The sequence below is a fragment of the Chanodichthys erythropterus genome, chromosome 10, assembly GCF_024489055.1.
Source record: "Chanodichthys erythropterus isolate Z2021 chromosome 10, ASM2448905v1, whole genome shotgun sequence".
In the NCBI taxonomy this organism is placed as follows: Eukaryota; Metazoa; Chordata; class Actinopteri; order Cypriniformes; family Xenocyprididae; genus Chanodichthys; species Chanodichthys erythropterus.
Window position 1 is genome coordinate 54,193,925 of NC_090230.1, and position 15,062 is coordinate 54,208,986.

General features: G+C 37.1%; 1 protein-coding gene across 12 annotated transcripts in view; it reads right to left on the reverse strand.

The window, feature by feature from the left end:
* Positions 1-15,062, reverse strand: part of strbp (spermatid perinuclear RNA binding protein) — a 128,370-nt gene that overhangs the window by 40,427 nt on the left and 72,881 nt on the right. For all 12 annotated transcript variants that reach the window (XM_067398213.1, XM_067398212.1, XM_067398221.1 and 9 more), the window contains one exon: positions 5,874-6,009. In XM_067398213.1, coding sequence (XP_067254314.1) covers positions 5,874-5,876 — 3 coding nt within the window. In that variant the 5' untranslated portion in view covers positions 5,877-6,009. The remainder of the gene's footprint in view (positions 1-5,873; positions 6,010-15,062) is intronic.

The following is a 15,062-nucleotide window of genomic DNA, read 5'->3' on the forward strand; positions in this document are numbered from 1 at the left end:
TCATGTAATGTCACCCACTTCACGACTAGATCTAATAACCAACAAATCCTCAATTCCTGCATTAGTATTCAGGGTGGCGTTTCTCAACTGGTGGGGCTAAAAGTGGCACTTAAAGTGGTGATATATATATATATATATATATATACAAAGATATATATATATACAAAAAGGACATTTTTGTTGTTGTCACTGGTTCAATCAAACACCAGAGAACAGATACTAAACTGCTGTTTCTGCCATCTCCTACAATTCATCAACATCACTTAATTGCAATTAATCATTCTTGACGTGATTTGCTCCAAATTAGAGTGCATGCAAATGTCAATTACAGAGATAACGCAAACACAAGATAGTTTCATAAATGGTTAAGATGCATAAAATTTTGAACCAGAAATGAAATCAATGGCACTTTAAAGAGGATGAGATCTTTAGAGATGCAGCAACTCTGAGAAGATTGTTGCATGTGGACGGCATGACAGTTCTTTCTCTGAGAAGCGGAGTCTCTATCTCTATCTGCTACCAAAGCAGCGCTTTTGTAACATATTTACTGCCTTTACCAATCAATTTAAAAGACAAGTACAATAAAGACTTTTTTTTTTTTTTTTTTTTTTACTTATTTCTCTTTTTTTTTTTTTTTAAATTGGGATGTTCACATGAATCTTTGGCCATTGTGTTGCATTGTGTTTTTGTCAACTAATAAAAAATTAATGTTTGAGGAAAGAAGTTTTAATGGAAGAAGTCTCTCATGCTCACCAAGGCTACATTTATTTGATAAAAAATACAGTAAAAAAAAAAAATAAATTATATATATATATATTTTGAATATATTTTAAAATGTAATTTACTTCTGAGATCAAAGCTGAATTTTCAGCATCATTACTCCAAAAAAACAGATGTGCTACTTAATATTTTTGTGGAAACCGTGATACATTTTGTTCAGGATTCTTTGATGAATAGAAAGTTTAAAAGTTTAATTGATAATATAAAAAATAAAGATTTTTCAGATTTTTATGCATTGAGAGCTAGTCTCTGCATGCAGCAAAATACAAAAAAATAAATAAATAAATGAATAAAAAGATGGAAATAAAAAGGTAGGCGTGCACTGCCAGCCAAATCTTTCATCAATTCATTCATCATCTTTCACACTCCTGAATCTCCATGATATCAGCACTATTCAACACAAAATCCATTCCCTAATCCTGTCATTTTCATTCTATCTCTCTTCCTGTACCATTTCTACATTCGACAGCAGACTTGCTCAATAGCGTATCAAAGCTCATATCAGTGCCGCCGCAGTCCCCGGGGGGGGGGTGTGACCTTTCACGGAATATGGACATAAAAATGACACGATGCATCCATCTTCTGCACGGCAGCTGTTGTTTAACTAGCAAGAAAAGAAAAACAAGATTCATTTGTTTCAATCGGAACCCACAGAATGACATTTTTGCTCTGGTGGCTGCTACAAGACAGCCAGGCTTGTTTGTCGAGTGCGAAGCGCTGATGGTTGAAGGCTGCAACCTTTAGTGGAGTTGATCAATTAGTGTGATGCAGAGTGAGCACTTTGACACTGCTATACAAACTACACGTGTTTGAGAACATTAAAGCAGCCTTAGTGAGCATGGATCAGGGCGGGTGTCTTTCGGCATCTGCATCAGTGGGTGGCTCGGATATAAAGATGCATATCTATGCGTGTGCGTTACCGGCAGTGACAGCGGCCTCTCTGTGGCATCAGGCCAGTATTTAACAGGCAGTGCACAGGGTTTATGAGGCGCTCCTAATGGCCGCCTGCAAGGGGCCGTAAAACATACTGAGAAGTGTAAAAGAGTGTAAAATAGCTAAGGAGGAGCAGAGAGCACTGCAACTTAATCATACCAAAGAGAGGAGAAGGATGGATGAGGATAGAAAGACACTTATGTACAAGGTGTGCACAGAGTAATGGTTACATATTACAATGCTGTTGGGTACATTCAACTACCTCAAAACACATTGGGCTGCAATGAAAAAAGGTGCAGTAAGCGATTTCTGAGAAACACTGTTGATATCTGAAATTAACCCAAACAAATACATCCCTCCCTTCACTGCTCCACCCCCAATAATTATTGTCATCACTATGAGTGCTGGAAACTGTGTTTTCAATTCATACTTGCAGCTGGATGGCGCTCTTTGCACCTTTAGTCCACAAATGAAGAACAGGCATACCATGTGACATTCCAGGAACTAACAGAGGCTTTCAGAGATCGCTATAATCATAGCTATAACATGCAGATAAACACTTTTGAAGATAATAAATACATGTTTGCGACAATGTATACATGTATTGCCTCAGAATTTGCGTCTGAATAGCGCTCGCTCTTTGGGCGTGGCCGCATTAGCGGATAATGAGCTGAATCACGGGCGTCTGACATGGCTCTGTTTTCATACAGATTACATAAAAATAATTTTTGTTTTCAATTTGACTTACACAATTTAAAACCTGACATTTCAATGTTTCTTTAGACATAAGTCTAATTTTTTTGTGATTAGTATTCACTAAGTTACACTTCCTTTTCTGAGAACTATCAGATTGGACTTCGTTCAGAGGGAGAGGAGAAATCACGCATCATGCTAGTTTTCTTTATTTTGCAAAAAGCACAACATTTTGTTTTTATTTAGTGTACACAAATAAAAGATGATATTCCACAGATTAAAATGGTGTATAACTCTTAATTGTATGTGCAAAATTGACAGTATTTTGAGTCTCTTTCACACTGGTAAGAAAAAAAAAACTGAGGTGGTATCGCCTCAGACTCCAGTGTTAACGCGGGTCCTAAAGCTCTTTCCAGATCATAACAGTTCTTTTTCCAGTGATATCCCTCTGAACTTTTCTCTTTTGTAATGTCTCTCAGCCATCTCTCTTTCTACAGTCTTTCTTCAAATCTCCCTCTTCCTCACTCTCTCCCCTCCCCCATCATGAGTGGATACGCCCCCTGCTGCTGATTGGCTACAAGTGTGTTTTGCTGTGGTTCTCAGAAATCTCTTACTGCACCTTTAATAAATTGTAACAGCAAAAGAAATTTTGACAATCTGAATGTTGCAGCAGAAGTAGAGAGCCATCAGGCAACATTTTTCCAATCCTCTATTGTACAGTTTTGGTGAGCCGTGCAAATTATAGCCTCAATTTCCTGTTCTTAGCTGACAGGAGTGGCACCCGGTGTGTCTGCTGCTTCTGTAGCCCATCTGCTTCAAGGTTCGACGTGTTGTGCATTCAGAGATGCTCTTCTGCAGACCTTGGTTGTAACGAAAGGATATTTGAGTTACTGTTGTCTCTTTCCATCAGCTCGAACCAGTCTGGCCATTCTCCTGACCTCTGGCATCAACAAGGCATTTTCGCCCACAGACTTGCCGCTCAATGTATATTTTACATAGTGGACCATTCTCTATAAACCCTAGAGATGGTTGTGCCTGAAAATCCCAGTATATCAGCAGTTTCGGAATTACTCAAACCAGCCCTCCTGGCATCAACAACCATGCCACGTTCAAAGTCACTTAAATCACCTTCCCCATTCTGATGCTCAATTTGAACTTCAGCTGATTGTTTTGACCATGTCTACATGCCTATTACATCTCTATTATGCCATAACTATTGCTTAAAAATTTCCTATTAGAAAGATTGTGAAAGTCATTTTCATGTCCATTCTGTCGTCTAATTGTCTATAAGTACAGAATTGCAAATATAATTTTTATTCTAATTTGAAACCAATCCCAACAATTCTTAAACTAATCAGGCTAAATGGGAAATAGCATAAAAGCATACTACTGTACAAACAAACAGAAAAATGTGAGTCTTACAGAGGAAGATATTATTTGATTCTTAGTAGATTCTAGGATTCTTTTGGAGGTATTCCAATTTATGACAAAAATTCAAAAAAGAATCCTGTACACATTTTACACATTTTGTAAATTTACACAATTTACAATGTATTTGTTGAATCTGGGGACACATTCAGACAAATAGATCTCAATCGAAAGGAGTAAGATGGACAAATACACACACATAAAAGGAACAAGCCTCTTAAAATTGAAAGGAAATCGATATTTTGCATGGTTTAATTATTATTATTATTATTATTATTTTAAAGGCACACTGACTGTTATAGTACAGTTTTTATGAAGTAATGTGTATTTATGCCTCAGATGAAACACAACAGCACAAGGGTCCTAGCATGTTGTGTCATCTTTGTGTGTATATGACATTCAGTGTTCAGTAATAAATTAATTACACACCCCTAATTAAAATGTCTTCCAGTCAGGCAATGATCTGCAAAGCTCTGCGGCTACTTCTAGACATATAGGCATAGACTTGTGCAAACCACAAACAGCTGTTGACTGATGCAAGTCTTCTTGATGAGTGAGTGTGTGTTTTTGTGTGGTGATATTGACACAAACAGACTGTGACAGTGTGCGTGAGCAGCTCTCTGATGCCCAAAGTGTGTAAATCAAGCGGCCCCAGAACATAGAGCACTTAAAAATAAAATTATATTATATTATATTATATTATATTATATTATATTATATTATATTATATTATATTATATTATATTATATTATATTATATTATATTATATATACACACACACACACACACAACTTGACAGAAAAGCAAGCATTCAATTTATGCTTTATATAGATGGTCTATTTGTGACATGTTGATTAGCACTGAAAATAATTTATTCAATCCTCATTATTTTAAGGTAAAAACATGGTAACAAAGCCACATACAGTGCAATGAAGGTAGAGGGCTTAAAATGCTGAGATGTAAAGCTTGCGTTTTTGTTAAAGCACTTAAATTCTTCCCTAAAATGAATATTATTTAGACTTTAAAGTGGTCATCACCAAAGTAATTCCAGCTTGCAAAAGGTAAAATGCTATTTTCTTAATCTTGCACTTTTTTTTTTTACAGACTTTATATAATTTTGCACTGAAAAACCACATGGTGTAAGGTTTAACTTTTGTGTCTATATTTTCAAAAGTGTGGGTTTTTTTTTACATTTATTGTGTTAAGTGCACAATGTTTGCTTGTTTTGTTTTGTTCTTGGGACAAGCAAAATCATTTTCTATGACATTCAAAAACACATCAGAAATGCTCTGGACAGGACTACAAAAAATGCAGAACCTTCCTATAAGCCAGAATCACAATACTCAGAATTGTGCATTCACTTTCAGACTGCCATTATATTCATAATAGAGCCCTGTGTACCTTTTATGAAAGTCCATTTCTTTGAGGTCAAGCTGACACACAGCCAGTGCATGTGTGCATTTTTCGTGTGTGTGGGTTCTGCCACTTTGGCCACAGTTTGACAGGAAGTCGAGTGAAACCAGGAAGGTCACCTCGTTATATGCACAATAAATCAATACAGATACAGATGCAGAAGACACAGAAAGCTGCTAGAGTGAGAGAAGTGGGAAGCGTTTGAGTGTATATGCGTGTACGCGCTTGCGTGTGCATATCCAAGGTCACCCCGGCTGCGTCGGCAAAGCTGGGTTAGCATTAGAGCTCACGCTAGCAGGGCGCTCATTACGTTGGGTTATTTATGAACCTACCCCCCAACTCTCAGACTTTAATAATTCAAACAGCACAGCCCTACTCTCCCATGAGACCCTGCTTCCACAAGCCGGAGGTGAGGCCCATTAATCAAACGCTGATCCCCCCCCCCCCTCTCTTCTCTCTTTCTCTCAAGCTCCCATCACATTTTCTCGATCACATCTTGGCTCGTTTTAGATTAGACCGGTTTGGACAGAAACACATGTAAGGGAGATTTTATAATTTAGACATTAACCTTGTACAAACAAAAAATGTGACAATCAGGCACACAAACAGAAGATGAGGGGTTTACCATGGCGGCTGGAGGGCTGCTAGACGCGGTGTGTCCGTGAACTTGTGTGTGCGAGCGGTGGAGATGGGGGTCTCAGGACGCCCTCTCCTCATGCGCTCGCCTATCTGCCCCCCCGCTGTGCCCTATTGCACCAAACCTGCAAGACAGACAGAGAACAACATTAATTACATCATTCCAGCATTTATTGAGTGTATTTTTCTTGTTAGCATCGCAACACCGTCCGTGCAACAGCACTGAAACCAAGGAGACTAAATGTGTAGCATCACAAACCATCACACACTTCCCTCAGGAGGTATCACTGACTCTTTGTCTGAAAATGAGCAATGCAGTATATGAATGTTATACATATTTCATGATCTGGGTGCTGCCACACAACTGTGACGTGGCCTGTTCCGTTGTTTATTTCCCAACGCAGGGAAGTGTTTGCATGTATTCTTGTTTTATTGAGCACTTATCTGGGTATGTTTATCAGGGTTATTTCACAAAGTGCTTCCACTGCTCAAGATAAACATGATTATAAGTGAAACTCGGCTGAATGCAGAGAACACACGCATCAGAATCGTTTTGAGAGCCAGCAATAACCATTATTTGTGGATCAAATACTGAACTGTAAATTTTTTACCCCACTTAATCCCTTCTTATCTAGCCAAATGTCTTCCCTGTATTAATGTAATTTCCCTGGAATATAATTTCATTCTCTGGATTATGGCTTTCTGAGCTGAACAGATGTACTCTCAAAAAACGATTCCAGGCCAAAAATGTAAAAATAAATAAATAAAATAAAACAAAAAAAAATCCAAAAACGGTGAGGGGACAGAGCTGATCTCAGTCATATTTCAATGCTAAAGAAACAAACTCATTACATTATGTAACCAGATATTTACATAAAGAAAAAAGGTGCTTAATGTGAAAACCGTATCACAGTTTCAGCAAAATTATGAAGCAGCACAGCTGTTTTCAACATTGGCAATAATAAGAAATCAGCAAACCAGCATATCAGAATGATTTCTGACTAATCATGTGACACTGAAGACTGGAAAAATGACAGTATTAATAATATTGTATAATATTTCACAATAGTACTGTTTTCACTGTATTTTTGTTCAAATTAATGCAGCCTTGGTGAGCCTAAGAAACTTCAAAATCATCTTGCTGACTCCAAACTTTTGAACAGTAGTGTATATGGTTGCTAAGTGATTTTAGGGTGATTGCTAGTGTTGCTATGTGGTTTGAGTGAGTTTACACTTTGCATATGGGCTGTTGGCTGATAGTCCACTGGAAAGCTCGAACCAGTGAGTCCACAAAAAAAGTCCTCTGCACAAAAAGTGGCCATTCCTGAGCACCATCCTGAAAGTCTGAAATGACAAATGGGACACCTGGGAGCAAAGACCACAAGACCGCAAGCCAATATCAAGTGTGCCATTTGGGACAGGGCCACATATAGGACTATGTCCATGCTCTGGTTAAAGCATATAATATAAAACGTTCTCACCTAATGTACATTAGCCAATAATCCATAACCAAGATAATGTTAAACAGGAAGGAATAGTGCTGTCTAATAAGCCACAGCTTATCTCCCAAGTCCCTTTATGCACAAAACCTCTAGTTTGACATCATTTTAAGAGATGAACAACTGTATCTCATGAGGGACCCCACGCTGCTGCCAACAGCGCAATTACGCTCAAATGCAGCCCTGCAGATCTTCTGTAATAATGTTCAGTGAAGTGTGTCCACACAGAGACATTCACAGTCTGCTCGCTGGCGTCCCTGCTGTCACTGCCTCGTTATCAGTGGCACAATCTGCTGAAAACACACAACGTATGAGACCTTTCAGAGAGATCATTAGCCCAGACAACCATTTAAAAAATAAAAAATAAATCAGATCACTAGATTAATAATCAAATGCCACATATATATAAACTACAATACTGTCTAGTTATAATATATAGGATATATTTTAAGATACATATATAAGTAGACGTTTACATTTGATTTACCTCAAAAAAAAAAAAAAAAAAAAAAAAAAAAAAAAACAAATTCACAAGTTTAGTTTAGTATCATTTTTCTGGCACAATAATCTAATGTTCTGGAATAATCTTCATTGGTGGGCTTTCTCAGTAGATGTGATAATGTGATTAATTAATCACCATATCATGTAATTAAATGAAATGTTTTCATCAACTGATGACCATAGTCATAATTCTGTTAAAGTCCCAAAATAACACAGAAACTGCAGTGTGTGTTAATATGGGTCAAATAGAAGTGGCCACAATATATATATATATATAAAGGGAAATTCTTTTTTTTAAAACATATAGTTTAAACACATGCCAAGATCTAAGAAATGTACTCTTTGTGTTCATGTTGATTTCATATGGGTTTAAAAATTATGCCATTATCAACAACAGTTTACATTTAAACACTATAAAAATATAATGTGGTTTATAAATCAGGTAAAAAGGTAATAACATTCTCCTTACATCTTAAATATAGTGAGTGTACGTACAGATCTTCATTATTTTTTAGTTTTTAAATATATTGTACATTATTCAAGGTCTTTTTTTTCTTTTTAAAACTATCATAAATTGATTAGTAAATATAAGTTTTTAGGGAGCCACAGCTGAATAAATGAATGCATCTGAAGGATGTTATACATCAAGCTGAGTGGTCAAATTATGAAAACACATTTAAGCTCTATATTTCAGCAAGAACAAGTAGAAATGCACATACATCCTCCAACAAATAAGTGAAAAGAACGAGATAAGCCTTTTCCAACACTGCTCCCTTGACCGACCTTCACCGCCTTCTTTCTGACTGATGTCAATCCTTTAATCATTTTTTGGTTCCCTCTAGCAGTTTTAGATAATAGAGGTATTAGAAAAGCATGAGCGAGATGTTGGGTTTAACTGGATTCTGTCACCAGGACAGTCTGGCCTTCCTGAAGACAGCCTGAGGCGACACTGCTGTCCTGCAAACAATTACAGTCCCACTTTGTTGCAGAATAATAGGGTAAACAAACTAGTTCACACCCTCCAAATCACTACCAGGCGTCAAAGAAAATAGCGAGCAATACTGTTCCTTATCACGGTTTTAGCTTTTCTAGCATTAACAGTTCTCGTTAGAAATGCATTTCTCAAACTAAATATTTGTTGACTAATTTAAGTCAGATAGTCACTAAAGTCACAGAGTCTGTGGTGGACAAATGTTGAACATGGCTGGTCCATGTGATAATGTCATTCAGGAAATTTGCCTATTGACCTCAGACACGGCTCATCATTTGAAACATGCAAGTAGAAGCCTCTTTACATGGCTGCTCCTGTAAACATTAACGTTAACCTAGATAAATGTGTGCTAATATTAGGAACATTTCCAAGTGTTCCTGCAGAGTGTGGAAGCTAAATTAGTACTGTGCTTACTGCATGATTAACTGAACGTGCATTTCTCTCTAAAGGCACATCAACTACACTGTGAAGGTGACAAGTCAGCACCGTCATCTTCATCTTTGCAGCCGAAACGGTCTCAGAAATCACAAGTTTATTAATAAATTGTTAACATGTTAAGACAGTCTCTTTGTCTTTCTCCAGACACATAATCATTGCTTTTGCCAGTGCACTGCAGCAAGCTTTATGCATGCACTTGAGTGCTTCATTTATATTTTAATGCTCATTGTTATGGTTTAGTATTTCTCTGTAATGTACAACAATGTTACATTCTTTCTCAGCCCTGAAACTGAAACCATTTCCCGATGCCACTCCCCCAATTATATTTAAGCTATTAAAAGAATATCAAACATCTTACTAGTCAACTAATGTCTTAAATGAGCGACCACTAGTTTACTAAAAAAAAAATCTTTAGTCAGGGGAAGAACTGCAAAAATTTTAAGTGTACATTGGTTATAGCATATCAAGTAGAAATGTATAGATATACAAAACAAATTGAACAAATCTGTGTTTGACAAAAATATTAGCATGAGAAAAGATATATTCTGAGTTTGAAAGATATAAACCATTTTTTACTATTCAAATTCATAATTGGATGTTTCTTCAACTTGCAAACAATATTGCCAATCATGCTCTATTTTTTTGTTATAAAAAAAGTGCCAAAATATTATTTTAACGTTTTTATTAGGACATAAAATGTTAGATAGCAAGACAAAGGAGTCGGCCATTTTAATACAAAACGTAATTTCCACAAGCATCATTTCTATCAGAAAATGCAATTAAACAAAGTACTGTACATCATTTGAGATGCTGGGAATGACACTGCGTAGGAATTTAGTACTTTCAGTATGTCTGAAAAGCAATGTAAGAAATGCACAAAAGTGCTCCGTTGAAAAATAATCAAATTACATTAATTTTGTCAAAGTGCACCTTTAGAAACTTATGGGAATTGGCTTCTTTTAAGATGTTAATCAGCTATGTGTACAAAAAAGCGACCCTTACAACAGAACGTATGGCATCACATATGCAGTAACACAACCTCTTATTGTGATTCATTGAAAATTTGCAGTCCTTCTGCATACTTAAATGAATTAGTGGCAAACCTCATTAAAACACATCAATCCACCAGAGACTTGAGACAACAGGGAGCTACTGTAGTAAGGAACAACACTGTTTTCGACTACCAAGCCGAAGATAGAAAGATTTTGTGAGGGGAGTGGGTGAAGAGGGTTACTATCATGTCTTTGCCCCAGTGCTACTAATTATATGCAATAATTGTGTTTTGAGGAAAACTGTTAATTTCTTCTCTAGGGTAATCAACTAAGTGGGTATTAAATTAGAGGGACTTTCAATCTAAGCCTAGTTGACGTTTTCTATACAAGTTTGGCATTTATTTACTGTTGAAAACCTCCTAAAATTTCAAAATGAGTGCGTGTTCATTTTTGCTCACTCGTTACAAACATCTCATCAGATTCCTCTAAGGAAAATGGCTCTGGCCTGCAGGCAAAAGGCATTGGCATGGCGGATGGCGTCTCATTAGTATGAGGTTGCCAGATCAGCAACACACTTCTCTGCACACTGATTATTGGACGGCCATTTAATGAATCTTACACAAGGCAAACCACACCTGCTCCCACTCAGAGCAACCGGAAACGACTTGGGGGCTGGTTAGGGTGTGTGCAATAAACAGATGTTAATTTTGTTGCTCCAAACATCCAAACCATCAGTCTGGGAATGCTGTGTTATCCTAATGTTATTTCCAACTCAAACTGCAACCCATGTAAATGCAACAGTGTTATGTTTAGGTGAGTGGTGGGTTATTTTTACAGCTAAATATGGAGGCCTGTGTTGATGGACGCTCGGATAAGTTTAAATACCACTACTAATCAAAATGTTTACTTCAGAGCCATTTTAACCTCTTTGGCTAAGTCTATTAATGGTAATCTCAATGTACCCCTATATTCAAAGCATTTACTGAAGGAAAGAGAATGTTTAAACAAATCATTAAAAACTTGCTCACGCACACACTTGAGTATTCCTCAGTAGTGTGTTCACGAGGAAGAGCCTGGACTCAAACCAGCCGAGTGACATGCTCTGTGAGTGCCGTCTTACACACCCAAACAGAAGCACACATGAATGCACATGTCCAGAAAGACAATGCACTTTAGGGTGCCCTTCTTCCTGAACTCTATCCCACATCCAACGTTTCTAGATGTTGATGAATAATTCATTACTATGAGGTGTTTAACTTATAGTTATGCAGTAGTCAAATCAAGGTTCTAGCACAAATACATGTAAACAAATCCTCCGACATGTTGAGCTGAATGACAGCAGTGAGAAATGACTGTCACAGGTTTCTATTCTTATGCTTAACAGTGAGACATTCTGAAAGAAAGAAAAAATACAGACAGATGAAAAAGAAGTCTTTTGTTCTTTACATATTTTAACCTTCAGTAAACATTCTTACAAAAGCGCTGTCAAGAGTTACAAGGAGAAAAAATTGGCATTGTGGATCTAAGATAGGCATATTTTTTACTTCTTAGAAATGTAATCTTTGTATTCGTGTTCAATTCATTTAAAAAAATCATTTTCATTTAACACCATTGTATTAGGTTTCTCACTCAAACAACTGCATTGTGTTAAAGGTGCAGTAAGTGGTATTTGAACTACACTGTTGGACATTGTTGATATTTGAAATCAACCCAAACAAACACACACCTCTCTTCATTGTTCCGCCTCCAAAACTCACACTCCAATTCTAACCACCCTGCTCTGAGTCGGTCTCGAACCACTGCCCGATCGCTGCTGGCATGTGAGGCAAATGCACTACCAATGACACTAAACATCATTCTCTAGCGGTCGTCACAGTGCGCAGTCGTTTAGCTGCAGAACTCTCACTATCTGGCTGCTGTTACACACGCAATGCGAGTGGAAGTCTGTTTATCACAGCTGACGCACAACAAAATGCTTCACAAAAAATAAAGCGCAGTTGATGAACGAATGACAAGGAAGCACAAAAAAATGAACATACAGTACACACGAGAAAATACAAAGTGTTCGTTGTTAGTCGCAAACAGCACAGCAACTCCAGACAATCAAAACCCGGTGTTACTCACACGAGCGGGATCAAAGCAGTTTTCAGGCCTTCTGTCTTAGCTCTCTCCAGCGCTGGAAAGCTTTTCTAATATAACCGGGTCCTAAAGCGCTTACCCAGGCATAAAACTTAATTCCAGTGATATTCATTTTAACTGTTTTGTATCGTGTCCCATTTCTCGTTCTGCAGTTTTTTTTTTCTTATTTTCAAATCTCCCTCTTGCTTGTTCTCTCTCCTCGACCGTTATACGTCCCCTGATGCTGATTGATTAGATGTTTGTTATTGGACTCGCCCGAGTGCAAATTATTATATTTTAATATTATATTTTAATATCATATTTTAATATGATATTATATTATTATATTTTAATAATAATTTATTTTATTTATTTATTTATTTATTTATTTTTAATGATCATGAGAGTCTGCAAGGGCCCTCTCTATATAAAATATAAACTAAATTCTGTATTCTTTGGCATTTTTCTGCACCACATGGCACTGCTTTGGTGAACATCAGCTCATAAATAATAATAAATAAGTTTTTAAATAATAATAATAATAATAATAATATTGTTAAATTAAGCAAAAAAAAAGTAAATCAGCCAAAAGTAATCAGCCACAACTGTCCAGACTTGCTTGCAGACAACACTTACATTTTAATAGAGTTATGTATGCACTAAAGTGCACTCAAGTAATTTTTCATAATAAAACTGTACGACGGAACAAAGTCCTAAAAATTGAGGCAAATCTCAGAAATACAGCCTTCTAAAGCAAACAAAATTCTTCAAATGTCCTTCCAACACACTTCTAAATACAACAATGAAGCAATAGTACCACTTAAACTAAATTTAGTATTAACCTTTCACCTTTTCTTCTTGGGGTGTGAGCATTTAAGAGTTGATTTGAAAATCTAACATGCTCCAAAACACCACTTTGAGGTAAATTTAGCCAAATGGGAAAAAAACCCTGTCATCTTGAACAGATGCATGAATCTCATAACAACCTGCTCCCTTCAAAGGCAATGGGGGAAAAAAAATTAAAGGTGCTAATATAATGCCAATTAGTTACGATGAGCACAATGCAAACAAACACGCATCATCTTCCAAAAATGATGTCCATTTTACTGACAACACAGTCTTCCTGGAATCTCTTTATTAAAATATGGCTTATATTAAAGTGGAAATGTCAGTGAAAGTGCAGCTTCTCGCATTTGTTGTTTTGGCAGTGAAAGAAAATGCTGAACAGGCTACAGGGAGAATGGATGCCATCAATAAACAAATAACTGCATTGCCAATATTTAAGATGGAGGGATGCTTCCTGCTGACTAGAGGTCAACCCTGTAGGGACAGAAGCAAGGAAGAGGAGGATAACAAGAATAGAGAAATTACGAAGGGAAAGTATAACTTACGAGAATAGAAACTAACGTGTGACTTCCTGTTGTCATCTGCTATTCCCACAAATACATCATAATCTCTCATTTAGACTCATTCTTCCTCACACAATTCTCATTTGTCTCACTTCTATAGTTTTGTCACTTCCTCAATCAACTTCTGATGGCCTAATGTGACACTGACTAACAGACGCACAGCAGACGGAACGATCCATCAAAGCAAATGGTTCCCAAACTGAACTCAATATCATAATGACAGGATGTAGCTGCCGTGTGTAATTTTTCCATTTTAAAATACTTCCTATCCCAGTTTTCTCTGAAGATTAGGTCACAATACCAAAGTAGTCAATATCATTACCAATTAAATTCACCCAGTTTAATAATTAATAATAATTAACCATTTGTTACATTTATAATAGAGCTGTCAAAAGTACCAACTTCGGTACCAATCGCAGATGAGACGTGAAAACAATGGCCAATCAGGGGTGTTTACGAATCTGCTCAACAGTGCTCAAAGCATCACATTTTTAAAATTTCAGTATAGAAAAGGTACTGAAGGTAGTACTTTTGACAACTCTATTGTAAAACATGCTTTACATATGGAAGAGGGAATCTCCTCAACCACCACCAATGTGCAGGATGATGTGACGGCAGCCATATTGCACCAGAACACCCACCACACACCAGCTTATTGGTGGAGAGGAGACAGCATGATGAAGCATGTCAATATGAGGATAATTAGGAGGCCAATGGGCATTTTTGGCCAGGATGCCGGGGTTACACCCCTACTCTTTTTTTTTTTTTTTTTTTTTTTGAAGGACATCCTGGAATTTATGACCACAGAGAGTCAGGACCTCGGTTAAACATCCCATCTGAAGGACGGTGCTTTTTGACAGGATAGTGTCCCATCACTATACTAGGACCCACATAGACACAATCTTGTGTAGCCAGACCTTCAGACCGATGGCAGAAGGTCTGGACTCTATCGCAGCTTTCCACCCAAAAGGACGTTTGACTGACATGTAACAACCAATCACAGTTGGTTTTGTTCCACATCATGTTAAGGGGTGTGAAAATGTAAAGTGGATGTGCCACCAATAACAGCGTGCATCTAATAAATTATTCATTCAAGAACGTTGTACAAGTTTACTGCAACAGCTAACGGTCTGTAGACGTGACATCTAAGGCTGAGACTACAGGGTGAGTAACTCTGAGCACAGAATACTCTTAGTAAATACTAATGTGGCAAACCAACCCAGGCTCATT